This window comes from Psammomys obesus, unplaced genomic scaffold (genome assembly GCF_907164565.1).
Source record: "Psammomys obesus unplaced genomic scaffold, mPsaObe1.curated_primary_1811, whole genome shotgun sequence".
Classification (NCBI taxonomy): Eukaryota; Metazoa; Chordata; class Mammalia; order Rodentia; family Muridae; genus Psammomys; species Psammomys obesus.
Window position 1 is genome coordinate 825,992 of NW_026594014.1, and position 25,989 is coordinate 851,980.

At 58.7% G+C, this 25,989-nt stretch overlaps 2 protein-coding genes across 2 annotated transcripts; one reads left to right on the plus strand and one right to left on the minus strand.

Moving 5' to 3' along the window:
* Positions 1 to 2,247: 2,247 nt before the first annotated feature.
* Nrtn (neurturin) lies at positions 2,248 to 8,485 on the plus strand. Its single transcript, XM_055617783.1, has 3 exons — positions 2,248 to 2,587; positions 7,339 to 7,520; positions 8,025 to 8,485. The coding sequence occupies exons 2-3, from the start codon at positions 7,352 to 7,354 to the stop codon at positions 8,447 to 8,449; spliced, it is 594 nt and encodes a 197-aa protein (XP_055473758.1). The 5' UTR covers positions 2,248 to 2,587; positions 7,339 to 7,351; the 3' UTR covers positions 8,450 to 8,485.
* Positions 8,486 to 20,857: 12,372 nt separating this feature from the next.
* LOC129684559 (3-galactosyl-N-acetylglucosaminide 4-alpha-L-fucosyltransferase FUT3-like) lies at positions 20,858 to 22,755 on the minus strand. Its single transcript, XM_055617772.1, has 3 exons — positions 22,706 to 22,755; positions 22,239 to 22,293; positions 20,858 to 21,955 (listed from the first exon to the last, which is right to left on the minus strand). Exons 1-3 carry the CDS (start codon positions 22,753 to 22,755, stop codon positions 20,858 to 20,860), a joined length of 1,203 nt encoding a protein of 400 aa, XP_055473747.1.
* Positions 22,756 to 25,989: the final 3,234 nt, after the last annotated feature.

Consider the following 25,989-nt stretch of genomic DNA (forward strand, 5'->3'; position numbering starts at 1 on the left):
CTCGGTCTGGAGGGTGACAGCGCGTGGGTGATCTGGAAGGCGGCTGGGATAGCCGGCACCCGTGTTCCTGGTGTGACCGCGTCCGGCCCCGAGCGAGACAGCCACTCTGCATCTCTGAGGCTGACGAGATCCCAGGAATGGGGTCACAGGTGGGTACAGGTCCTGTGTCCGTGCCCTTTGCTCCCATCCCGCCTGCTGGTGTCAGCCCCACCCCTGCACCCCTATCCCAGAGGAAGAGCCCGGTCTTTCAAGTCCTGGTTGTCAGGGCAACCGTTTTATGAGCGTCCACATGGTGGGCACATGTGTGCGTCCTGCTCCCCATGTGTCTGTCTGCCCCACCCCCAGTCCCGGCGAGGCCGAGTGAGCAGAGGTGGCCACGGGCGGCTGGTGACAGCTTCGTGGGGGCTGGCCCAGGAGGGGCGGGCTCTGGCCAGCTCTGTGTGCGAGGGGGGCCTGGTCACCCCCACCGGGCCACCGTGTGTGGCGAGTGCCGTGGCCGCAGGAGCTGTGCGCTTTTTGCACGTGGGTGTGTGTCTGTGTGGGCCTTGCACCAGAGTTGGGCGTGACAGACACAGACAAGGAGCAGCTCTACCGTCTGTGTGGATTGGCCGCTGTGAGGGTGTGTGTCCGGCAGCACAGGCTGCAGCAGAACCGAGCGAGTGGGCAGGATGCCTGAGGGGAGGGCCTCTGTGTGCAGGGCGAGAGGACCTGTGTGTGAGTCAGCGTGCCTGGCGTGCACAGGGCCCACATCTGAGTGGGCCGCTGTCAAGGACCTGCGTGTGCTGGCACCCTGCTCAGCAGCGTCCAGCTCTGAGGGACAATGGGTGGGGAAGATGCCTTCATCTTCGGAAAACCGGTGCCGAGCGTCCCGTCTCCCCCACGGCGGGCCACTGTCTCTTCCCTGGGTGCCAGGCCCTCCCCCCTTCCCCTGTGGCACACCCTCACCCCCTCTCTCCCTTGCCAGGTCCTCACCCATCTCTCCCGCGCCAGGCCCTCACCCATCTTCCCCGGGCCACACCTCTGCCCTATCTCCCCGCCCACGCCCTCGCCCCAGTTCCCCGTCCCAAGCTCTGGCCCATCTCCCCCTTGCACACCCTGACCCCAGCCCCTCCACCCACGCCCACCCCACGCCCGCGGCACCGGGCGGTCCCTCAGCAAGTCGCAGGCCCGGGAAGGAGTCGGCTGCCTCAGGTCTCTGAACACACAGGGCTTGGGTGACTTTCAGAGTCTGCTGCTCTGACCCAAGGAGTCAAACAAACCCACGTTGCCACCTGTCCCCGACAGGCACATGCGCACAAACACGGCCGGCATGGGGGAGAGGAGGGCAGCACAGGCCCTTGGGAAGAGGTGGGGCTGGTTTGGGGGTTGGTCCTGAAAAGGCTTCTGGGATAAGAGAACATTAACTGTGGGGCAGGTGGCAGGTGGCAGCCAGGGTGCTGAGGAAGAGCTGGCAAGGGATGCCGAGGGCGGGGCCCCACCAAGGTTTCTCAGCAACTGGGTGTGGATGGGGCGTGGCCACAGCCTTCTCGCCCCGCCCACCACGCCCCGGAAAGCTCGGGCTCCGCTAGGGGGCGCTTGTGGAGCGCAGGCTGGGGAGGAGTAGGGTGTGTGGGGTTTGAGAGGTGGGGTCCCTCCCCTACGGGGATGGAGGGGCAGGATGATAGGAAGTGATGATGGGCGTGGTTCACCGCGGACAACGGGACCCACATAATCTAGGATGTCTGAGAAGACTTTGAACTCAGTTTCCCTGGGAGGTTCTCAGAGCGGACAGTGCGCTGGGCTTAGGGTTGGAAGGCCTCGTGGGGGACCTTGGGTGGGTGCAGAGTGGCCTTTGGTTGGCCACGGAGGATCACGGGGCGAATGGGACTTGAGGTTTCAACTTAGCCACAGAGCGTCCGGGACAGCAATCTGGAAGTACGCGATGCTCTGCAAGTTTCTGCTCGTGGGTAGTTTAAGGGGTCTAGATGGGGAGCCGGGGACATGGGGAGGGTGTGCAAAGTTACGGAGGACTAGATCCCGGGACGCAGAGTCTCAGACAAAGGAGAGTGCGGGGGGCGGTGCTGACCGATCGATTGATCGGTCTACCGGCTGGGGCCTCCCGCGCTCCTGCCACCTGCTCTCCCGGCGCGCCCCTGTGGCTGTGGGCGGAGCGAGGGCGGTGCCGAGCCCGGGAAAGCCTATGCCACGCCCACGTCCACGCCTCCGGGAAGGCCACGCCCCCTCCAGCCCAGCCGGCCCGAGCGGAGCGCGGCGGGAGCGAGGGGAGAGCGCGCGGTGGCTCGGTTCGTGCGCCCCGCGCCCCCCGCGTGGCCCCGCGTCCCGAGCGCGGTCCGGCCTCCCACGCGCGCCGCCCCGGGGTGCGCTGAGCCCGGCGAGCCTCGGGAAACCGGAGAAAGGGAGGACAGGGGGGGAAACCCCATGGCCCGGCCCGTGTCCCGCACCCCGTGCGGTGGCCTCCTCCGGCACGGGGTTCCCGGGTCGCCTCGGGTCCCCGCGATCCGGATGGCGCACGCGGTGACTGGGGCCGGGCCGGGCTCGGGTGGCCGGAGGAGTCACCACTGACCGGGTCATCTGGAGCCCGCGGCAGGTAAGCCGAGTCCTGGGGGGCAGTGCGGGGAGGGTGTCCAAGGCGCCCCTCGCGGGTCACTGAGAGGCTCGGCAGGCGATGGGGCGCGCTCCGGGCCCCTACGCCCCCGGCTCCCGTGGAAGGCTGCCGGCCCCCCGCGGGCGCCCCGTCGGGCAGGGAGAATGGAGGGGGTACATCGTGGAGGCGGGAACCCCGGGAGGGGCCCGGCCGCGCGCAGCCCTGCGGCGCACAGAAGTAAACACGTCAGGGGCGCGTTCCCTGCGCGCCCGGGGACACCGTGTCCTCCCCGGTAAGGGCCGGGCCACTGGGCTCCTGAGTCGCTCTTCAACCACAAGAGGGCGTGGGACTCTTTGCATAGGGGGGGTCCCTTAAGGGCAAAGCTCAGATTGGAAACGGGGGTGTGCTCCCCGCTTTCCGAGTTCGTGCTCCACATTATCCCCAGATAATTCGGCTTAGTCAGCAGGCATAGGGCTGGCTGCAGCAGGGTGGGCAGACTTCAGGTGGGACCGGAGGTAGAAGTCCTGAAGCCCGGGCCAGATGCCGCGATGCGGAGTTGGGGGAGCACCTGCCCGGCTCGCGGGGTCGCGGAGGGGGCGGACCCCGGGGGAGGAGGGCTGTGCCGGGAACGGACCCCGGGGTTCCGTCCCACTGCCTTCGCGGGCCTCACGCCCCTGACGTTCTGGGACACCCTTTGTGTGTGTCAGCGCCCCGGGCTGAGGAAGCCCCATGGGGCGTGACGGGGCAGGATGTCAGTGGCGGGCAGATTCCAGCCTGACCAGCTCGTCGCCTGGGGCCAGGGTCGGGACAGTCCCTCCCGCTCTTTCATCCGGGGCTTCTGAGGGTCCCCGGTCGTCGGCCGCAAACCCCAAAGCAACTACAAAGGGCTGGCTATGGCAGGGGCGAAAACAAATGCCCGCCTCAGCCGGGTACCCCCCATCCTGTCCCGACGCCACCGTCCCGTTCTCAGAGTTAAACAACAAAAACACCACCAAGCAGCCTCGGAGCCGGGCACCAGAAACCAACCTAACAAAACGACACAGACCCCAGGGATGCCGCCAACAAATGCTAGCCCGCGGCACTGTCCGTCGAGGGGCCCGGCTGGCGTCCACGCCCCGGGATAAGGGGACCCGTGTGCCGCTGGGGAATCGTTGGCGGGGAGGAGGACTCAGGGAAGACTTCCTGGAAGAGGGGAGTCCCGGGCGGGCTGGGCAGGCCGAGTAGGAGTTTCGTAAGTGGGGAAGGAACAGAACAGAAAGGGCTTGGCTTGTTCGGGGGACGATCAGGGCGATCCTGCGGAGGGGCATGTGCTGGAGGGTTGGCAGAGGGCGCTTGGGGAGCAGCTGTGGCACCTCGGGCCTGTGCTCAGACGCTCGGAAGCTGGAGCCCCAGCCTTTCAAGGTAAGCCTCAGCTACACAGATTCCAGCCTGGTCTACGCTGACTCAGGAGAGCGAAGGGAAACTGTACCAGAGAAGTCAGAGCGAGCCTTGCTCTCTCCGATGGCCTGGCAGCCTGTGACCCCGCGGCGCATGACCCCTGTGGCCTGTGACCCCAGCCCCAGGCTTCAGTGCCCCTGCCCTAGCCTGGCACTCACACGTGTGTAGTTCAAATAATGAAACTGATGCCTTTAAAAGGTCAATAAATAAACAGGGTGAGAGGAAAGAGAAAGCTCTCGGCTGTGTCTCAGCCCCCGTCTGGGGAAACTGAGGCTTGGAGAACAGACTCCTTTATCTAGGACCCGAGACCAAACTTTGAATTTGGAAAGGAAGGAAAATGCAGGCAGGTCCTCCTCCCCTCCCCTTGCCCCGTTACTGCCGCACCCGGGGCCTGCCTCAGTTTCCCTTCCGAGCCAGATGGTCAGAACTCGAAGGGGGGTGACCCCTCCCAGCCGCCCTCTGACCCAGCCGGCGGCTCAGCCCGCATTAGCCTGATCCGGTTATCCACGGGGCCTTCTGCCATGACTGCCAGCCTGGGGGCGGGCACTCCCGTGCTGTGTGTCCTGCAGGCGAGGTCCACGTCTCTGGTCCAGCCTGGGTTGGGGCGGTTAGGAGGGGCACCGAGACTGCGACCCTCCGGTTTAAAGCCATCTGCTGAGCCGCCGTGAGCCACCACTGACCTGTGTTCGCTTGGGGACGGGACAGCCGAGCTGACTCTGGCCCCCCGAGTGTTGTCCCGACTCCACAGCTGCCCTCTGACCTTGGCAGACGCGCAGGCACGGTGCGGTGCATGCTCCCGCAGACTTGCACGCAGTAATAAGAGCATATTAAGGAAGCGTGTGGAGGGAGATGTTGGAATTGGGGCTTTGAGGTATGAACAGGAGTTTGACCAGTCGGGCATCGCCCAGGCCCTAGAGGTGCAGAACCCTGGTGTCCTTGGCTCTCTCCTCAGCTATAAGGGAGCCACTGTGTCCCCCCCAACCGACTGAGCCCCAAAGGCCTCCCCCGGCCGCGGCCCCCACAGCTCATCGGAACCAGCTGTGCTCTGCAGATGTTGCTGCTTTGCCCCCAGATGTGCGTCCTGCTGGCGGGTGGGGCCCTCAGAGGGAGGTGAGGACCCAGGCTCCAGGAGGCCTCAGTTTCCCCATCTGGAACCACTAAGAACCCACAAACTTTCTGGGAAAAACTGTGTAGTGCTGACGGGGAAACTGAGGCACAGACCCTGCCTGAAGCATGGGTCCGGGAGCCCCCTCCCCAGGGCCCCCATGATTTTCTAGAATCGAATGACCCCCCCAAATCAGAATCGGTGGCACATGTCACCCCAGCACCCAAGAGGTGGAGGCGGGAGGGGCAGGAGTGCTGGGTCAGCCTCAGCTACAGAGTCGGAGTCCAGCCTGGGCTACATGGGACCCTATGGTCACAGAGGAATGGGCAGGCTGGGGAACTGAGGCACGGGAGACAGGGTAGGGCTTCCAGGGCTTCCCGTGTTAACCGAGCAGGAGGAGGCAGCCCTCGGGTTCTCAGGGTTCCGACCCTATGGGCTCTGAAGACTCGGCACCGAGGCAGTGGGGGGGCGGTTGCCATGGAGACTGGGCAGGCCACCCGGAAGGCCTGGGCAGGCTCTAGTGGAGGGCCTGAGCTCTGAGGGACGATCAGGAGCTCGCGCCTCAGGTTAGGCCCCAGTTGCGGGCCCTGGCCCTCAGCCAGGCTGAGCACCACAGTGCCCCGGGCGTGCGCGAACCCGTGTGCTCACAGGTGCTCGCGCACACAAGCACGTAGGCACGCACCTCTGCGTCCACGAGCAGATCTGCTGGATATCACTGCAGATGGGGAAACTGAGGCCGGAGGGGGGAACAGGAGGCCGTGGCCCTAGACAGGACACGTGCCAGAATGTGGGGAGCGCTGGCTCCGCTCCAGGGGCCCCTGGGCACTACGTCACCCCACAGGACCCCCTACCCCGTCCCTGCTGGGCCAGACACAAACCAGTCCGGCGACCTCGGACAGAGGAGCCGTTGTTCACGGGTTCAGAGCTCAGCTGGGGGTCGGCGGCCAGACCACCGGGCGCGGCTGCGCCGTCAGTGCTGCAGTCTCTGCTTCCTCATAGACCCCAGAAGGGAAATGGAGGCCCCGGGCGTTGGGAGTGAGTGTGGTCATGGCAGGACAGCTGACTGACTCCCCGGCCGTAGAGTATGGCCAGAGGTTAACCCCTGCCTGGGCGCGGGAGTGCTTGGGTTCGGTTCCCAGCACCCGGGAGAGGCGCTCAGGCCCCTGGCGCTCAGCCCTGGAGACCCCGGAGTCTGCCGCTGGCCTCGGCTTCTGGACCGCAGCCAGGTCCTAGCAGCCGTGTCACCTGTCCTTAAGCTGTGTTTAATTCACAGAGCAGAGCTTAAGGCGGATGGGGTACAGAGACCGCTGAGGGTGCAGGCCTTTGCACGGCCCTGCGGGGGTGTGCACATGCGCAAGCTGCACTCGGCATGCCGAGGACCCCCATGTCCCTGCACGCGCACACTCCTCGGTGCCCAGTGAATGTCGGCTGCCAGACGAGGACAGATGCACTGTGGTTTACTGACAGAGAGAGACTCTTGAAGCCTCAGTATACAGCTGATACTCAGGAACCAGGCGGGGCTGGGCTGCAGAGGGAACCCTGGGTCCGAGCAGGGCAAGAGGATCAGAGCTCAGACTCAGCCTCTGCTACACAGAGTTCCATGCCAGCCGGAGCTAAATCTCAAAGGAAAAACAAGACAAAACAAAAGCCAAACGGCATGCTGCTGACCGTGGCGAGCCTGACTATTCCGTGCCTCACTTTCCCCAACTTAACACAAAGATGTCTCCTGTGTGCTCCTCGGGCCTGGTACACAGTCGGAGCTTAATAAAGGATCTGTTTCTGTTTGGTGGGTGTGGCCTCGCTGGGGTGGGCCCATGCAAATCGAATGCAAATTGCTTCCAGGGATACAGCAAGCTGTGTAAACTGTGGGGTGGTACAGCCTCAGGCAATAGGGGGCCAGTGAGGGCTGCAGGAGTGGGCGGGACATCACTGAGGGGTTGGGAGCCTTCCTCAAGGCTGCCTGGTAGGGGAAACTGAGGCACACAGTTACCAAGGGCAGAAAAGACACCAGATTACCTTCCTGGAGTATACAAGCCCACATGCTGGGGTCACGTGCTGTCACCCTCTCCACGCCTGGCCTGCCTGGCCACTGCTAGGACACACAGGGCCCTCAGGGCTTTAGCACCAGCTAAATAAGAAGCTCACACCCCTTCCCCCTCCACCTCTGCACCCCGCGCGCGCCCACCCACCTCCCACTCCCATGTCCCCGCAGGCCGAGGCCCAGGATGAGGCGCTGGAAGGCGGCGGCCCTTGTGTCGCTCGTCTGCAGCTCCCTGCTGTCTGTGTGGATGTGCCAGGAGGGCCTGCTGCTCGGCCACCGCCTGGGAACCGCGCTCGCCCCGCTCCGACGGCCGCCGCGCACCCTGGACGCGCGCATCGCCCGCCTGGCCCAGTGTAAGCCCCGCACCTGGAGGGGGTGGGGGGGGGCTTCCTAGGAGGGAAACTGAGGCTCAGGCAGGCAGAGAACCAACACAGACCAGAAAGAGTGCTGTGGGCTGGACGCGGACCGCTTTGGCGATGCAGTCTTCTACTTGTATTTATTTATTTTATTTAGGCTTTTCGAGATAAGGTTTCTCTGTGTAGCCTTTGGCTGTCCCGGACTCGCTTCGTGGACTAGGCTGGCCTCGAACTCACAGAGATCCGCCTGCCTCTGCCTCCCTGAGGGCTGGGATTACAGGCGTGCAGCACCGCGCCCCGCTGACTTTTTCTTTTTTGAGACAGGGTTTCGTGTAGCTCAGGATGCCCCTAAAGTGATCCTCCCGCCTCCGCCTCCTACTCCTGAACCCCGTCATTTCTGCACACCCTTCGGGGGAATGCACGAGGGTGCGGGTCCAGGCCGCCGGGGCTGCGCATGCGCGCGGCACGACCCAATCCTCTGCCTCCCTCTTCCCGCCACAGACCGAGCTCTGCTGCAGGGCGCCCCGGACGCGGTGGAGCTTCGAGAACTCTCTCCCTGGGCCGCGCGAGCCCCGGGGCCTCGCCGTCGGGCGGGCTCGCGGCGTCGGCGCGCGCGCGCGCGCTCGGGCGCGCGGCCGTGCGGGCTGCGCGAGCTCGAGGTGCGCGTGAGCGAGCTGGGCCTGGGCTACACGTCGGACGAGACGGTGCTGTTCCGCTACTGCGCAGGCGCGTGCGAGGCGGCCGCGCGCATCTACGACCTGGGCCTCCGGCGCCTGCGCCAGCGGAAGCGCGTGCGCCGGGAGCGGGTGCGCGCGCACCCGTGCTGCCGCCCGACGGCCTACGAGGACGAGGTCTCCTTCCTGGACGTGCAGAGCCGCTACCACACGCTGCAACAGCTGTCGGCGCGGGAGTGCCGGTGCGTGTGACCGCTACCTCACGCCCTGCCCCGTGCCCCTGCGACGGGGCCCCGCCGGCCCTCGCCAGAACTGAGTTCACATAAAGTGTGGGAAGTCGCGTGGCCGCTGTTCATTCACGCCCCGCCTGGGGCTGTGTGTGTGTGTGTGTACGCGCCCGCGCATGGGGCTTCCCCGAAGGGAGGCCGAGGTGCCGGGTGGCCCCGGGAAGAGGGAAAAACAGATGTGAACAAAGCAGCGGCAGCCGTGGGGAATGGCTGCGAGGGTAGTGGCCCACCGGAAAGCGACGGGCGTGGCCCTGTGGCCTGTAGCCATGGGACTAGACAGGCGAGGCCCAGGACAGGTCAGGGCTCACCCCCTCCTTAGGATTCCTGTCGCCTCCCATGACCAAAAGCCAACTTGGTGGGGAAAGAGGTCCATCGCCTCGCACATCCCCCTTACGGTTCGTCCTAAAGGAAGTCAGGACAGGAGCTCCAACAGGGCACGAATCCGGCGGGAGCTGATGCCGAGGCCGTGGAGAGGCCTGCTCACTGGCTGGCTCTCCGTGGCTTTCTCAGTCCGCTCTCTTCCAGAGCCCAGGGGTGGCACCGCCCACCCGGACTGGGCATTCCCACATCAATCACCAGTTAAGAAACTGCCTCACAGCTAGAGCCCTTGGAGGCATTTCCTCAACTGAGGCTCCTTCCTCCCTGTCGACTTTACCTTGTGTCAAGTTGACACACAAAACCAGCCAGAACATCCTCCGTCCATCTTCACGATGTTAGGCTACACTCAGAAAGACTGTGGGGGCTGGAGGGGCCGCTCAGCTCTTAGACCACAGGCTGCTCTTGCAAAGGACCGGGGCTTGCTTCCCAGCACCCACGTGGGAACTCACAGCCGGTCACTCAGTTCTCGAGCAACGGCCCCTTCTGTCCTTGGGCACCACATGCCCGTTGTGCGTGCGTAGACCTCGCAGACAAAACACCACACACGTAGTTAGAATAAACCAGCCTTTTTTAAGAGAGAGAAAGGGTGGCAAGAGGAGAAAACAGGCGATGTTGTGTGGTTGGCCAAGCTCTGGAGAGGATCAGGACTTTTGAGGCCAGCCTGGGCCACAAGTGACCGGCTTCCTTGGGGGCTGGTCTGTCGTCTCTAGAGAACCAAAGCCGTATCTCCTTCCACCGGCTAAAAATACTCCTTTCTCGCTGCCCACCTCCCTACCAGAACAGGTCTGGGGAGAGTGCCAGCCCCATCCAGCCCCAAGCTGGCATCTGCCAGCAACGCCTGGGTCCCAAGGGCTCGGGTCCTTCATCTTTAAAACCTTAGCTGGCTGTCTTGGCCTTGGTGTCACCTTGATGCCTAGTAGGCTGGGAGGGTGCCAGGCAGTGTTGGATTCCCAAAGCTTCGGTGGGAGGTCTATGGGTCCCAGGATGGAGAGTGGATGGGGGGAAGGGTGCTATGTGAAAAGACTTCTTGGGGAGAAAAAACACATCTATTCTCCCCAGGTAGGGATCCCACAACAGATCCTAATATGGACACCACGAGAATACAAGGGTTACTGACAGGTATACAGGTGTGTGTGTGTGGGGGGGGTGTCACAGGAGCAGAAATGGCTCAGAGACAGCCGGATCGCCAGGGCATGAGTGACAGCTGGGAACCTGGAGCTCAGCGCACAGCCTGCAGGAAGCGGGACAGGCCAGAGAACCTCCTTTCCGAGTACCTCAGTTGATCGGAGCCTCTTCCAGGCAGATCTGCTTCCTGAGCTCAGCTTCAATTGCTCACTCTGGCAGGGAGGGGCCTAGTGAAACTAGTTGGTTTCAGGGACTTCCTGAAGCTGTTTTCTTTATCTCCCTGCTTAATGAGCTTCCTGCAGGATGGACTATTTCAGTATGAGAGGAAACTGGTAACAGTGGCAGTTTGACAGGCACACCAGATCCATTTAATAAAACCACAGAAGTTGCTTCCCCATCAGGGCCAACGACCTCCCAGCCACATGTTTTGTCCTGGAGTACAGTACCAGATATGAACTCACTCTGGAGACCAGGCTGGCCTCGAGCACACAGAGCTCCGCCTGCCTCTGTGTCCCAGAGTGCTGGGATTTCTGTGAAGCACCACACCTGGCTTTAGCTATTCTCTGAAAGAGCCGTTTTTCCTTGCAGGTGGCCCAGCCCCAGCAGGGTTGCGACAAGGGTGGAAACACCATTGCAGCTGGGTGTCTCGTGCAGGAGACACTTGGTTTGGCGTTATTCATCTATGTAACAACCGTGATTAGGGGATGGGACAGGCAACATCCTGTAACAAATGGTGGGGTCACAAAGACACCCACCGTGAGACGCCACCAAAGTCCATGGTCTGTTGTTTTCAGCAATGGGACTGACCCCAGAAGTTCACAACTGAGGAGATACAAAAATGGAAGAGAAGCATGGAAAGGGTCCCTCATTTGTGCGCGGGTCACAGTTAGGTGCAAAGCGTGAGCAGGAGGCGCTCCCTCAGCACCCCCGCCCTCGGAGCCACCCGCATTCCCTGGAGCTCTTCCCCAGCCTCCCGCCATCACTCCAGGTCTGATGAACTCAGGGGCCTGACAGAGCCCATTCAGACCTACCAGGGCTTAGAGGTCACGAGACCCTGCGTACCAGAGGCGCCCTCTGGCTCCCAGGTCACACTGGCCCCAGGTTGGCACCGAGGACGTAGCTTGATCGTCTTCACCCATACTGTTCTCTCTCGACGTCAAGGCTCCTCCGCACAGTGTGGCTTTCTATGGGTTCTTCCTTAGGAACCCCAGAGGGCACCCATCCTGCCACGTTTCAAGGAACCCCCACAGGCTCTTCCTCAGCTCTGCCATTTTCTCATCTCCTCCAGGCTGCTCTCAATGTACGGATGCTGTTTACAGTGTCTAAGACACTGATATCTGCCAAAGCCTTTTCTGCTTCGTAAAGATCTGTCCCCCCAACGGGCTGGGCGCAGCCACTGCAATTGCAGAGGTCCCGAAGGGGCAGGACCATCTTCTCCGATCCACTGTGACGCAGTTTACCTGGCCCAGTGAACTGGGGTGCACACACAGCTCCTCATACCGCTGGTGCCCTCAGCAGCACCTGCCCCTCGGCAGTGGGGACCTCAGGTGGAGATAATCAAGTGTTCCTAACGGCACTGATAAGCCAGTCTCAGGTTACACAGCCTTGGCCTACAGGTGGGATAGGAGGTCACATGACTCAGTTTCCCTGTCTCCACCACAGCCAGACTGGTGCCATCCGCTCCGTGTCTGTGGCCTCACAGGCCAAGCTGTTGCTGGTGTAAAAGCCTCCCCTAGTTCCAGCAGTGCCCATGCTGAGCGGTCTCTCGTTGCCATAGTTGTTTCTTGCGTTGGGCGTGGCTAATGCCCCACCTGCATGTCGGATCACAGATTTCCCGCTTTTCCTGTTAAAGGGCAGACCTGTGGGGGTATCTTCTGTTGCTTTGCCGTGTTCCCCACCTCTTCAGTCTGTGTCATCCCGTGCTTCCGAGTTCTTGGGTCCCAGGAAGGGCCTTCAGCACCATTGTAACTTGCGCTCTCTTCTCCTTCTAGCCCAAGCCTTAAGCATCCAGCAAGCCAGTGCCTCTGTCTCATCCTCTTGTTTATCCAGTTCCCTTGCCAGATGAGAGGCAGAGGATGCTGTCTCCGCTTCCTGCTGCAAGTGCTCCTTTACATAAACAAGTTCCTGCCTGGCGCCACCTCAGCCTCAGCTGCATTTCTAATCACACACAACAGTGTCCAGCAACCTCTGCAGCTGCTGCCCACAAGATCAGCCCTTGTCGCTAATCTGCAAAATGTGCTTTTAACCCCTGAGTGTCTTCGGGGCATTTCATTATTTCAGTATGGACCCCACTCATCGAGCAGAGGTGCCATTCCGTACCACACGGAGGAAGGCTAACATGCTGGGGTTTCTCCCACGGACATGCCAGGCCCTGGTGGCTCAGCCTGTCACACGTGTCACTGCCCATAGCAAGAACCACGCAGCGGCTGCCACAGCACAGCAGCACACAGGGAAGGGTGACTCTAGGAGGCTCCTGCACCATGCCCCCCTCACAGGCTGATGGGCCTCAGTCACATGCCTTGCCACCCACAGCCAGGACCATGCATTCCTCCCCAGCTCATCTCTGGTTCTGCTTTGGTCCTCCTCTGGTAGCACTTATGTTATGTGACAAGACTTTTCCTGCAGTACAGGTATGTCTACTCTCCTCAGGCAGGGACCCTAGGGCAGATCCAACTACAGACATCAGCAAAGTCCAGAATGGTTCCATGAGTTCTCCTGGATTACTGACAGGCATATGGGTGTGGGGTCACTTACAGGAGCAGAAATGGCCCCGAGACAGCTGGGACACCAAGGCATGAGTGACAGCTCGGAAAGCTGGGAGCCTGGAGCTCAGCGCACAGCCTGCAGGCAGGGCTACCGGCTGCAGAGCGCCCTTTCCAGGTGCCTCGGTTGGTCTGAGCTCTTCCAGGCAGATCAGCTTCCTGAGCGCAGCTGTAATTGCTCATTCTGGCAGGACCTAGTTAAACTGGTTGGTTTCAGGGACTTCCTGAAGCTATTTTGTTTACCTTCCTGCTTAAGGAGCTTCCTGCAGGATGGAATACTTCATCTGGAAGGATACTGCTACCCAGCAAAAAGCAAAACTGCTTTCATCCCAGCTTGCCATGACCTTGGCATCTCCAGATACCCAGGCTGGAGTTTTAGGGCATGTCTTCCCCTGGCCAATTTTCCCAGTGATCAGTGAGCTGAGGACACATGTATTCCCTCCCTAGTGCTCCACAGTAAAGGGCATCCCCTCTTTACCCACATCAACTCAGCAAGACTAACTGGGTGGCCAGCAGGGATTCGAGGTGCTGGCCCCAGCCCGTGGGCGTTCTCTGTGGAGGCAGGGGGTCAGGACCAGGCCCCTGGCTGAGAGTCTGTCCAGCTTCTTGAGTGAGGAAGGGGTTTCCCGCTTGGTTTCAGCAGAATCAGCCAATGGTGACTGAGAGGCCAGAATCCCCACATGCTTTGGAAACCCCTCAGTGATTGTTTCTGGCCTCAGTTTCCCCAGTGTAGTCAGACCACTGAGCCTCAGAGTCAGTCTGGGAGTCCAAAGCTGTGCTCCCTGAGGGTCCCGAGTGTGGGGAAGGAAGCAGGCTCTCGCAGGCCTGCAGGGAGGCTGGCCTCCTGCCTCCCACCCACTCCGGCATGCCAGCCACGGAGCAGGGTGGAACCCACCGGGAGATGGAAAGGTAAACAGTGTCTCCTCAGCCTCGGCTCTGCACCCGGGCTCGGGAGCCGCACAGGGCCACCCACACGGCTGGGCATCCCCATCGCAAACACTCCCAGTTTCTGTTGTTGTTGCGGATGGTCTCCAGCAGCCCAGGATGGCCTCCAACTCCCTATGTAGAGGAGGGAGGCCCTGAAGTGGACCTCATCCTGCCTCCACCTCCCAGGAGCTGATGACAGCTATGTGCCTGAATCACTCCCAGATGACTGGGCACTGGGGACAGGACCCAGTTCTCAGCAGTCCTGTGTGCTGGTCCTGTTTCCCACCCGGTGTCTGCCTGACCCACCCAGCTTTCTGGAATTCACCTCAGGGGACATCAGCTCCGCAAGATTGCAAAGCTGTTGGCTTACTGTGAGCAGTTTTATCATGTGCAGAGAAATGAGGACATAGGCAGAGGCTGGGGTTGTCCTTGGCAGCTCTCCACCTTGTGCTTTGAGGCAGGGGCTCTCACAGTGCAGCTCCCATCTCAGCAAAGCTGCCCGGCCCGAGAGCCCGGGGACTGTCTCGTCTCCAGCACAGGGGTCTCAATCATGTTCTGTCGGGCATGGCCTTTTATGTAGGCACTGGGGACCTGAGCTCAGAGTTCTTTGTGTGTCATAGTGTTCACAGCGACCTAGGATGGCCCCAAGTCCCCCTGTCAGTGACAGAGATGACACCAGGCACATCCGAGCATCTCTAAGGAAAGGGCGCACAGTCCCCCTGGGTGAGACTAATAGAACAATGTCCCATCTCCACAGCTGTGACAGGTGACACCCCCACCACCACAGGAGTTACTGTGTCGTAAACACCCACCACCCACCACTGGGAGGACCTCAGGGAGCACGTGGCCCTGGAGCAGGCTGTGTTTGGAGCAGGTAAAGGAGGTGTGTCTTAGTCTTTCTTTAAGTGACAAAACACTGATCGGTCTTTGTAGGAAAGGCTTTATTTCAGCCCACCTGTCTCAGTCACACTCCATCATCCAGGGAGTTGGGGCAGGAACTTGGAGGCAGGGGCTGATGCAGAAGCAATGGAGGGTGCTGCTGGCTGGCTGGCGCAACCTGCTTTCCTGTAGAAGCTAGGGATAGAACAAGGCACAGCAGGTTGGGCCCTCCTCCTCGGTCATCTATCAAGAAAACGCACCCAAGCCCAATCTGGTGGTGGCAGTCACTTGAAGCAAGAGGCCATGCTGGGCGCCTTCTGGTATCTCCAGCTCCACTGAAGCTCCCTGCACGCCTTCCAGAATGGCGCGCCTCCCTCAGCCTGGTACTTGGTTGGGTGTGGTGGGCACACCGATAATTTCAGCACTCGAGAGGCAGAGGCAGGTAGATCTCTGCAGACTCATAGCCAACCTGGCCTACAGAGTGAGTTTTAGGATAGCCTGAGCTATAGAGTGAGTGATTTTGTAAAAACAAAATTAAAAAAAAAACTCATGCTTTCATTGTGTGCTGAAACACATTTAGAAATAAAAGTGAAAACACAATTTGATTTTTGACCCTTTTGCAACAGAGGTTTAAAACCCCTTGGTGCTTTGAACCAGGCAGGGCCCTCAAGAGCGCTGGCTCCCTTTCGGCCCCAGGCGTGGGTCACACACATCTGGTACAGGTTGCTAACGGTGCAAGCGTGAACACACCCATAGCCAGGCACAGACGCACAGCGTCACGCCCTGGGTCCGCTCCCGTGCCGGGGTTCAGGGCAGCATCTGTGGGTTACTTTCCCGGCCCCTTCAGTGCAGCAGGGGCCAGCCGCGGTGCCCCGTGCCTGTCATCCAGCCTCCCAGGGAATGAAGAGTCTCCTGCCCTGGAGAGCCCCATTTGGGATTCCCTGCTCATCCACCCGGGGAATGAACCCCAATCCAGAGTGTCCTGAGACTCCCTGAATGCAAATGCCCTCCAGCCAGGACATCCCCCTCAGAGGATGGGGCAGCTCCTGGGTTCCTATGGCACCTCCAGGAGTGTGTATGACTAAACCTTTTCTTCTCTATAAGGAGAACCAGCCTGTATCACTTCCTCTTAGCCATAAAAAAACAGAAATATACTTGACTGGGGCTGGACAGATTGCTAAGTGGTTAACACATCTGCTGCTCTTCCTGGGGACTCAGGTTTAACTCCCAGCAACCACATGGCAGCTTGTCGCTGTCTGTAGCTCCAGTTCCAGGGGACCTGTGCTCTCACACAGACATGCATGCAGGCAAAACACGAATGCACATAAACCTTTAAAAAGAAATACGATGGCCAAACCCTGAACACGGCTGCAGCTGAGGACGTGGCTAAGAGCACACTTGTGTGAACGCTGGCGAAGGTCCCAAGTCTGAGCCTCAGCACCCAACACAGCAAAGATGAAAAATGACACCCCGCCCCCGATGGCACATGCTACCAGCGCTTAGAAAGGAAGGTCAGAGCCAAGGGCACCCTCAGATACAGAGTGGGTTGGAGGCCAGACCCAGACTCAAAGACACAACCAGGAAACAAACATTTTCAAAATCACAGAAAAGACAAGGAAAAAAGAGAAAGAAAAGACATGGCGTGGGGGCCTGCGCCTTTGTTAGCAGATTCTGGGCTGAGGGATGGATGATTTGGGAAGGCTGTCTGTTGCCTGTTCCTCGGCAGGCCGTTTTTTGTGCATCTGTATGCTTTCGCCTCTGCCAGTAGCCGCATTGTGCAGGGACAGGAGCAGTGAGCATATTTAGCCTTGCACTCTTTAGAAAGATTGATTGGTGTACCAGGTGTGGCGGTGCACACCTTTAAAATCAGAGCACTCAGGAGGCAGAGGATGGCTGTGAGTTCGAAGCCAGTCTGGTCTACAAAGCAAGTCCAGGACAGCCAGTACGACATAGAGAAACTCTGTCTCGATCAACAACAACAACAAAGACTAATTGATTGAATATAAGTGATCGGCCCTGCCATGTAGCCCAGGGTGGTCTTGAACTCATGTTCCTCTTTCTGTGATTCCCAAATACACCACTATACCCAGAGCCTGGCACTGAGGAAAAAAAAAAAAAAAAAAAAAAAAAAAAAAAAAACAGTTTAAATTTCAAAGCTAAAGCTTTTCAAACTCAAAATGGTTCCCCATGAAACCAACTTATGTTGTTTTTGTATGAGCCCATTTATTTCTGCCAAAGGAAACTTTAGCATCCAAAACAGATAACTTTTTCCAAAGCCTGAAAATGCAGCACAGCTCTCCAGGACTCCAGTATGAAGGGAGGACCGTGAGGGTGGCAAGGGGCTCAGCACGTGACTGCCACCACGGCTCAGCCTGGCCTTGATCCTTCTGTCCCACTTGGAAGAAGAGACCTCTGCTCTCCACTCAACACACGCACACACAACGCACGCACAGACATGCACACACATAAATGCATGTACGCACACATAAGGCACAGAAAGTACACACAGACATGCGCAGAAACATGCACACACAGTAAGTGAACATATTTAAAAGGGTGTACTATTGGGTAGGTAACTCCGTCTGTGGGTCACGTGCGGGAATACCATGGTGGTCTGTTGGACCACGGTGCAGTGTGGGGAGCTGAGAAAGTTCTGGAGGCAGCTGGCCAGGGTTGGCTGCCGGCAACAGCCTCATCGCCATGTCCTTTCTAAGCTTTCCTTCCCTTCTGTCAGGGGCGGAGCCCAGGATTTGGGGCAAGTGAGGGGTCACTGAGCCTTGCCCCGGCCCCTCACTGGGAGGTTCTAGATTCTAAGTCACACACATCCTTGTATTTGGGGATATGGCTTTTTTTTTTTTCTTTTTAAACTTGCATGTGCGTGTGTCTTCACAAGTGTGTGCACACAAGCATGGGCGCCCACAGAGCACGAAGGCGTTGGAGCTCTGGAGTTACGGAATCTGACCTGGGAGCTGGGAGCAAACTCAAGTTCTCTGCAAGGGCTTCATGAGCGCTGAGCCTGACAGCCTCGCTTTCTTAGGTCGCCGTAGCGCAGATGAGCTTGAACTACTGAGCCTCCCAAGTGCTGAGATGGTGGATGGTGCCACCACAAGAGGCTTTTGTGGGTCTTTTCTGTTTATTGTTTGTTTTAAGGCATAGTATCTGTCTCTAGTCAAGGCTAAACTTCAACTCATGGGAATCCTCCTGCCTCAGTCTTCCAACTATTGGTATACTGGGTATAGTGTGTCAAGTCTTTACTCCCAGCACTCTGGAGGCAGAGGCAGGTGGATGTCTGTGAGTTCCAGGCCAGCTGGGACAATGCAGGGAGTCCCCCAAAAAACAACTCAAGTGCTGAGCTGACTCGGAGCATCACTGCAGTTGGCTCTTTAAACTTGGGTGTTTGATAATAATAATAATGATAATAAATGGTTGATAACCTACCTGTGCATGAAGTGGGGTATGTGGAGGTCAGGGGTCAGCTCTGCGAAGTCCTCCCCTTCCACCTCAAGTGGGCCCGGGGGCTGCCACCTTCGACCACTGACTTGCTTCTTGCCTGTTGGCTTTTTTTTTTTTTTTTTTTTTTCTTTTTCCAGACAGCAGTGTTTCTCTGTGTATCTCTGACTGTCCTGGATCACTCTGTAGACTATGCTGGACTTGAACTCAGAGATCCACCTGCCTCTGCTGTTTTTGGAGGACTATTTATTTTTAAAAATTGTCACTCCATTCCAAACTGTTCTTGGCAAACACCCCCCCCAACCTCCTTGCCTCAGCTTTTCAATCATCGGGGTGAGGGCTACTGCCTGAGCCCCTGTATTTCTACAAAAGGGGAAAAGATCTAAGAGCCTAAGACAGCCTAGACTGGAGACAGCCAGAGGGCAGGGCGACTGCAGCCCTACTGTAGCACATGCAAGCAGATCATAGAAAGGACGGAAGGGTGAAGAAGAGGCGACTTTATGGGAGGGTGGGAGAGCCTAGGCATGGCCCAGAAGGGGGAGGGGCGAAGGAATCTCTTCACCCCTGAGTCCTGTCTCCTCCTCCACAGACCGAGCTCTCCTGCAGAGTACCCAGGACGAGGCAGACCTTCGAGAACATTCTCCTTGGGATGGCCAACCCTGGAATTTGCTCTGTCAAATGTCGGCACGTGAAGGTCTGTGGGCTCCACTGGTGGCGCCTGGGCAGGGAACGAGTACACGCACGCGCAGTCCTGCTGCTACCCGCAGGCCATCAGGATGGGTTTCCTTCCTGGATGTGCCAGACAGCGCCACCGTCACACCCATCTGCACGTGCATGCCTGTGTGTGTGCATGCACGTGGGCCATGCCCTGGAGGCCTCAGGACTTTCTCAAACACTGAACTCAGACGGAATGTCGGGGTCCCCAGCTCTGTCATTGGGGACAGTGGTGGGAGTGGGGGTTCCTAGTGTCCTAAGAGAAAGGGGGAAACAGATGGAAGAACAGAAGGCTGGGGAGAGGGCTCGGTGGGTGACATGTTTGCTTTTCGAGCATGAGGACTTGACTTGGATCTTCAGGGCCCACGTGAAAAGATGCAGGAGGCATTAGGAAGATTGGGATGACAGGATCTCCGGAGCCGGGGATCTCTGACTAGCCAGCATCCCGGAAGAAGAGAGCACCAGGTGCAGCCAGAGAGCAACTGAGGAAGCCAGCCTCTGCTACCAGCCTCTGCCCCAGCAGGGCCGGCACAGACAGGACACAGGCGCGCACATGCGCAGTGCCCCCCCACCCCCCCCACCCCCCCCACCCCCCCCACCCCCCCCCCCCCCGTCTTTTCACTGCGTCTCTCTGTGAGACCGCTTGCGCAGAGAGAGAAAAAGCTGAGACAAAGTACCTTGGTCCATGCCTGTCACCCAAGCCATCGAGAGGCACAATGATGGGGGTGCTTGGCCTCATCTCGACTTGTAGGCCCACCTGAGACTGTCTCAAAAGCCCAACAAAGAAAATATGCCGAGGCCTCAGCTGTGGGTGACAAACGAAAGTGCAGTGGGCTTCCCGAGGCCCTGTCTATCTCCTTCCTCCAGCTAAAAATACCCTTTTCTCACTGCCCACCTCCCCGCGGGGACAGGTCTGGGGCGCGTGCCAACCCCAAGCCGGCGCCTGCCCAGCAAGGCTGGGTCCCCAGGGACCTGGGCCCTGTATCCTTAAAACCTTGGCTGGGCGTGGAAGGGCAGGGTTGCGGGTGTCTCTCCTTGGTGTCACCTCGATGCTTGGCAGGCCTGGAGGGTGCCAGGCAGTGTCGGCATCCCAGAGATCGGGGTGAAGGGGGCTGCGGGTCCCACGGGGGAATGGGTGGGGAAGGGTGAGCTCACTTTGGTCCCAGCTTGCTATATGACCTGTCACCTCCAGACACTGGAGCTGGGATTTTAGTGGGTGTCTGTCCCTGTCCAGCTCCCCCAGTGATCTGTGAGTTTGAGGACAGACCAGCTCTTTGCCGGAATCAACTCCGGAAGGCTTCTCAGGTGCTCGGCGGAGATTGGAGGTGCTGGCCCCAGCCCGTGGGTGTTCTCTGTGGAGGTGGGGGTCAGGGCCAGAGTCTGTCCAGCTTCTTCAGAGGCGAAGATGGGTTTCCCGCTTGGTTTCAGTGGAATCAGCCAATGCTGACTAAGAGGCCAGAATCCCCACATGTTTTGGAAACCCCTTAGTGATTGTCTCTGGCCTCAGTTTCCCCAGTGTGGTCAGACCACGGAGCCTGTGCTCCCTGAGGGTCCCGCGTGTGGGGAAGGAAGCAGGCTCCCGCAGGCCTGCAGGGAGGCTGGCCTCCTGTCTCCCACCCACTCCAGCATGCCAGCCGGGAAGCAGGGTGGAACCCACCGGGAGATGGAAAGGTAAACAGTGTCTCCTCGGTCTCGGCTCTGCCCCCCCCTCGGGCTCGGGAGCCGCACAGGGCCACCCACACGGCTGGGCATCCCCATCGCAAACACTCCCAGTGTGTGTCCGAGTGTCGCCAGGAAAACACAAGGTCACCTTGGGTGAACGCGTAGAATAAGGTCCATCTGGACAGCTGTGACAGATGACACCCCCACCCCCACAGGAGGTAGCGTGTCATAAACACCACAAATGAGGCAGACCCCCCACCCCGGGGAGGACCCTGGGGAGTCAGCGGCTCCGGGGTTGGGTGTGTTTGCTGTAGCTCGGGCTTCCGGCTACCCACATCCCTACTGGGCAAAGTTTTAGGTGCAGTTCCCAGAACCAAGGCTCTGAGCAGCTGAGAGGCCCACCTCGGGGCCCCAGATGAAGGAGGTGTCTGTCGCCGAGGGCTCAGGCGATAGCTTGTGGGTGGGACACTCTTGCCTCACTGGAACCAAGAGGCCAAGCTCGGCGCCATCTGGTACCTCTGGTTCCACTGCAGCTCCCTGCATGCCTTGCAGAATGCCAGCGCCATGCTCCAGGAGCACGGCCTGAGCAGCTTCCTCCAGCGGAAGTAGCGCTGGTAGCCCAGGCTATCCCTGTCCAGCTTCCGCAGGTGCTGGGCCAGGTCCCCCGGACTCTTGAAGTCATCCACGTGGATGAAGGCGTCGGGGGGCAGGAAGCGTTCGTAGTTCTTCCTGCTGGGCCCCAGGACCACGGGCACTGCCCAGGCTTCCAGGGCATTCCTCCATAGCTTCTCTGTGATGTAATCCTGGTGGAGGGAGTTCTCAAACGCCAGATAGAACTTGTATCTGGCCAGCGTCTCCGTCATGTTCCTTTGGGAAAGCTGCATATGCCCTCGGCCATACACGTCCACACGGAGGTGGCCCCGGAGCTTCTGGTAGTACAGCACCCGGGCTGACCTGGGATTCCAGTTGGACACGACCCAGGCCACCAGGTCAGTCTTGGCAGAGAGGTTGACCTGAGTTTGGACCGGAGGCTCTGGCCACGGCTCCAGCCAGCCGTAGGGCATGAAGATGTCAGAGTCGCTGCGATAGGACATGGTGAGGTTGAAGTAACCGTCCAGGCCTGGCAGGCCGCTGCAGTGGCTGGGCGACTCCATATTAAACCATACCCAGCGCTGGCCCGGTGGCCTCGGCTGAGGTGGCAGCTGAGAGCTGGGGTTGGTGCTGACCTCGTGATGGTGGACGATGACCGCATCTGCCTGAGGGTATACACTCTGGTTGGCCGTCAGATGACAATCGGCCGTGCCTGGGAGGAGCTGGGAACAGGGGGACAGAGCCACTGGCTGGTGGAAGGGCCATGTCCACAGTAAGATGAGAAGAGGTTGGGGGCCTGGGGGAGCAGGGGTGGAGGCTGGGCCTGGGGAGCTATGAAGAGGTGAAGGGCCAGGGTGGTCATGGGATTTTCGGATGGAGAAGAAGTACAAAGCCAGCAGCAGCTGCAGCAGCATCCCTGAGAGGTACAAACGCCAGGGACACTGCGCCCTGGCTGCCTGGGTCATCTCCACGGGCTGGGAGACCTGGGGAGAGAGCGAGGCAGGGCTGGTCACTGACCTGTGGCTACTAACAGGAACATGAGGTACCAACTCAAATATTCCGAGTCATCTGAATTTCCCACAAGGGTCTTATGTAGCCCAGGCTGGCCTCAAATTGCTCAGTAGCTGAGGAGAACGTGGAACGTTTTGCCTTTCCATCTCCTGAGCGCTGGGCTGACAGGCGTGTCCAGCCATCCAGCCAAATCTTGATGGATATTGTTATTGTTTTCTATATGACAGATGACCATACTCAGGGGACATCACTTACAGCGAAGAACCAGAGACCCAGAGACCTGACTCCTGGAGCCACCTCCTCCTCAGTGCTGGGAGAAAAGACCCTCTGTGTGGACAGGGGTCTCCAGGAGTTTTTCTCTGGTCACTCCTGGACGCCACCCTTTCCCACACTCTTCTCCAGTCTGAGGAAATACCTGAGTGGGGTAGAAAATTTCACAGAGGTTTCTAGCGTTTTGATTCTAGGATTTTGGCAGGAAGGGGTAAGATGGTAAGGTTTGAAGTCATGTATGAAGTGCCACATTCATCCTGTGGATGCAGCTCAACTTGGGGACCTTTGCTGTCACAGACTCTTCACTTCTAATCCATGCAGTCCTGGAACCGTCCACCAAGCGTCTCAGAGACGGGCAGGGCATGCACCCAGCTACGTACACTCAGAGTCACTGCTGACCCAGACCTACCATTCCCGCACCATCAACCTCCCCCAACTCTTCTCCCACTTACCCGACAGCCCTGATCTCTAGACTGATAATGGAGTCATCTTTGGATGCCATCTAACTAGGGGACCACAGAGCCTTTTCAACATGGTGATTGGGAGCTGGATAGGTCCATGTCAGAGGTCTTCCTCAGTTGTTCTCTGCCTTACACTTTGAGGCAGAGTCAAGAGCTCATGATTAGGCTGACTGGGGTACCAGGGATCCTCCTGTCTTTGCGTCCCCAGATCTGGGACTTGAGGCATGGAGATGTGACTGTGTGGCCTTTTTTATGTGAGTACTGGGGATTTGAACTCAGGTCCCATTCCAGAGCATTGAGCACTTTACACTTTACTCCCCAGCCCTCATCTTTTGGATTTTTGACACGGGGTTTTATGTCGCCCAGGTTTGCCTGGGTACATAAACCCATGGTAATCCTCCTACTTCAACCGCTCTGGGTGCTTTGCTGTTCCGCCCTGCCCGGCTTAAGAGTCCTGTATATCCTGACACTTGGGGCTGGGCTTGACTGAGCTGTAAGAGCACTGGCTGCTGTTGCAGAGGACCCGGGTTCCTCCATTCCCAGCATTCACGTGGCGGCTCACAAACACCTACAACTCCAGTTCCAGGGGACCCAACGCCACCTTCTGGCCTCCGCAGGCACTGCACTCATGTACACACATACACAAATAAATAAATAAACATGAAACACATGTAAAAACAAACAAAATCCAGTAGGAACAAAAGAGAGAAGAGACACAGGTGCTGAGCACCGCTGTCACTAAAAAGGTTTCAGATGAAAATGTTGATCTCTGGATCTTTCTTCCTGCTGCCTGTTTCTTGCAACCAAGCCCGATGACTTGAGGCCCATCCCTGGATCCTACATGGTGGAAGGAGAGAAGCAACTCCTGCCAGTTGTCATCTGTCCTCCATGCATGGTCCCACAGTAAGTAAATTAATGTAAGTTTTGAAAAGAAAAGAATGAGTACACGCGAGTTGGTAACTCCGTCTGTGGGCCACGTGTGGGAATACCATGGTGGTCTGTTGGACCACGGTGTGGGGAGCTGAGAAAGTTCTGGAGGCAGCTGGCCAGGGTTGGCTGCCGGCAACAGCCTCATCACCATGTCCTTTCTAAGCTTTCCTTTCCTTCTGTCAGGGAAGGGCCCAGGGTTTCTGGCAAGTAAGGAGGATGGGCTGAGTGAGCCCTGCCTTCAGCCCCTCACTGGGGACTCTAGGCTGAGGCTCCACCTCTGACCACGCCCCGGCCCTCACTGGGTGATTCTAAGCGGGGCTCCACCCCTGACCACGCCCCTGGCCTTCACTGGGGAATTCTAGGCGGAGCTCCACCCTGACCACGACCCTGGCCCTCACTGAGGAGTTCTAGGCAGGGCCCCACCCCTGACCACGCCCCCAGCACCTCACTGGGGAATTCTAAGCGGGGCCCCACCCTGACCACGCCCCTGGCCCTCACTGGGGAATTCTAGGCGGGGGCTCCACCCCGATCTCACTCATCCCAGAACCCTCCTACTTACATTCCATGCCCTATAAGTTGAATGGGGCAGGTGGGTGAAGAAGAAGTCAGGTGCTTAAATCTGAGCTCCTAGCAAGGTGTTTGGAAAGAAAGAAGAAAGTAGCAGGGCAAGTTGGCCCAGCCTTGGGTTTCGGTGGGTCCTCTCCGGTTATGTACTTTCATCATTCTGGTGCACTGTATGCCTCAAGGAGCAGAGTCAGGTTTTACACCAATGTTACATGACCCTGGTCTGGGCAACTCTAACCTGCAGGGAGGTGATCTGAACAAAGAAGGGGGCCCCGGATCCCGTCCACACTGACTCCAAGATACTTTCTCTAGAAGAATGTAATGGGAAAAGTCCACCTTGTTGGAATGGAACAAAACTCAGTAAAAACAAAGCAAAGAACAAAAGAAAGAAAAATATTTCCAACCCACAGCTTAGCATGCTAACACACTTGTGATCTCAGCACTCCAGATACTGGGGCAGGAGGACGGAGCCTGGATTCTACAATCCAAAAACAAGGCAGAGAGGGTGAGTGCTGCTCAGCACAGGAGGAGCCCTGGATTCCTCCCCAAGCCACGCATGGCCTCACTGTCATCCAAGCACGGTGCGTGGAGAGGCAGGACCGTCAGGAATTTGAGGCCAGCTGGACTATGTGAGAACCAGAAAAAGAGGAGGAGAAGGACGACGAGGAAGAAGAGGAAGATGACGACCGGGAACAACAACTGAACATACAAGCAAAAAAGCCCACATCTGGTCTGGGTTCACCCCTTGTTTGTTGTGTGAGAATGAACACAGTGGCGAGGGCCCAGGTGGCCCGTGCTGTGGACTGTATGACTTCCAGTCCAGCCCTGGGTCAGCGTGAGGTTGAAACTCTGACTCCATGCCTGCAGTCAGAGAGAATCTCCCTGCTCCATAAACCCAGACCCCCCCCCCCCCAGCCTCTGCAGAGTGCCTTCCTATGGACACAGGCTGCAGGTTCTGGTCTGAGTCACTCCATCAGCCGCCAGCCCCAGCCCCATCAGCCCTGGACCAGCCCCGGTGGCAACAGGAATGAAAAAGAAGCCAGGGTAGATGAGACGAAGGACAGGCTAAAGTGGTCTCACCCAAGACGTGTAGGTGTTCCAGAGTGGGGCAAGCAAAATTGTCATGCCAAGTGGCCTTACCTGCAGGAGGAAGCAGTTGCGGCTGAGGAGGTCAGCACCAGCTGCCTTCCCAGGGCGCTGATGAAAAGGAAGAAGGAAGTACTTACCAAGGCTTTCCTTTATGTTCCCTTCAGGTGACCCAGCCCATTTTCAGGCCTACCCCAGCCACACACATCAGCCTCCTGAATTTAAGGTCCCATGTGTGCCTTTGGCTGAGGCTGTGTAGCTTGGAGTCCTCAGGGATGCTGGACCGCTTGTCTGGATGAAAAAGAGGGAGACTGCTGAGGCTGTGCAGAGGCCGTGAGGCGGCGGAAGTCCAGAGTGCTTTTAGCAACTGTGGGAATGTCGTAAAGGCAGATCTCCAAGCCAAGCCAGCTGATGATGAAGCCAGAGAGGGCCTCGCAAAGTGGCACAGAGCCAGGAGGCAGGGGGCATGAGGCAGAGGAACTGTGGTTTGAGCGCTCTCCCAGCAGAGCGGGTGTGCTTGTGGGAGTTCCCCTGGTTATCCCTCCGGGTGACTGTTTTCTCTCCTGGTGGACAGAGAATGTTCTGGAAGGTTAGTTTGGAAGCAGAATCCATCTGATCCGGGCACTAGAAACTGCAGGCTGAGTCTCTGTTCTACCAAGTCTCTGCTTTGTGTCCTGCAGTCGCTTCCTGTCCAC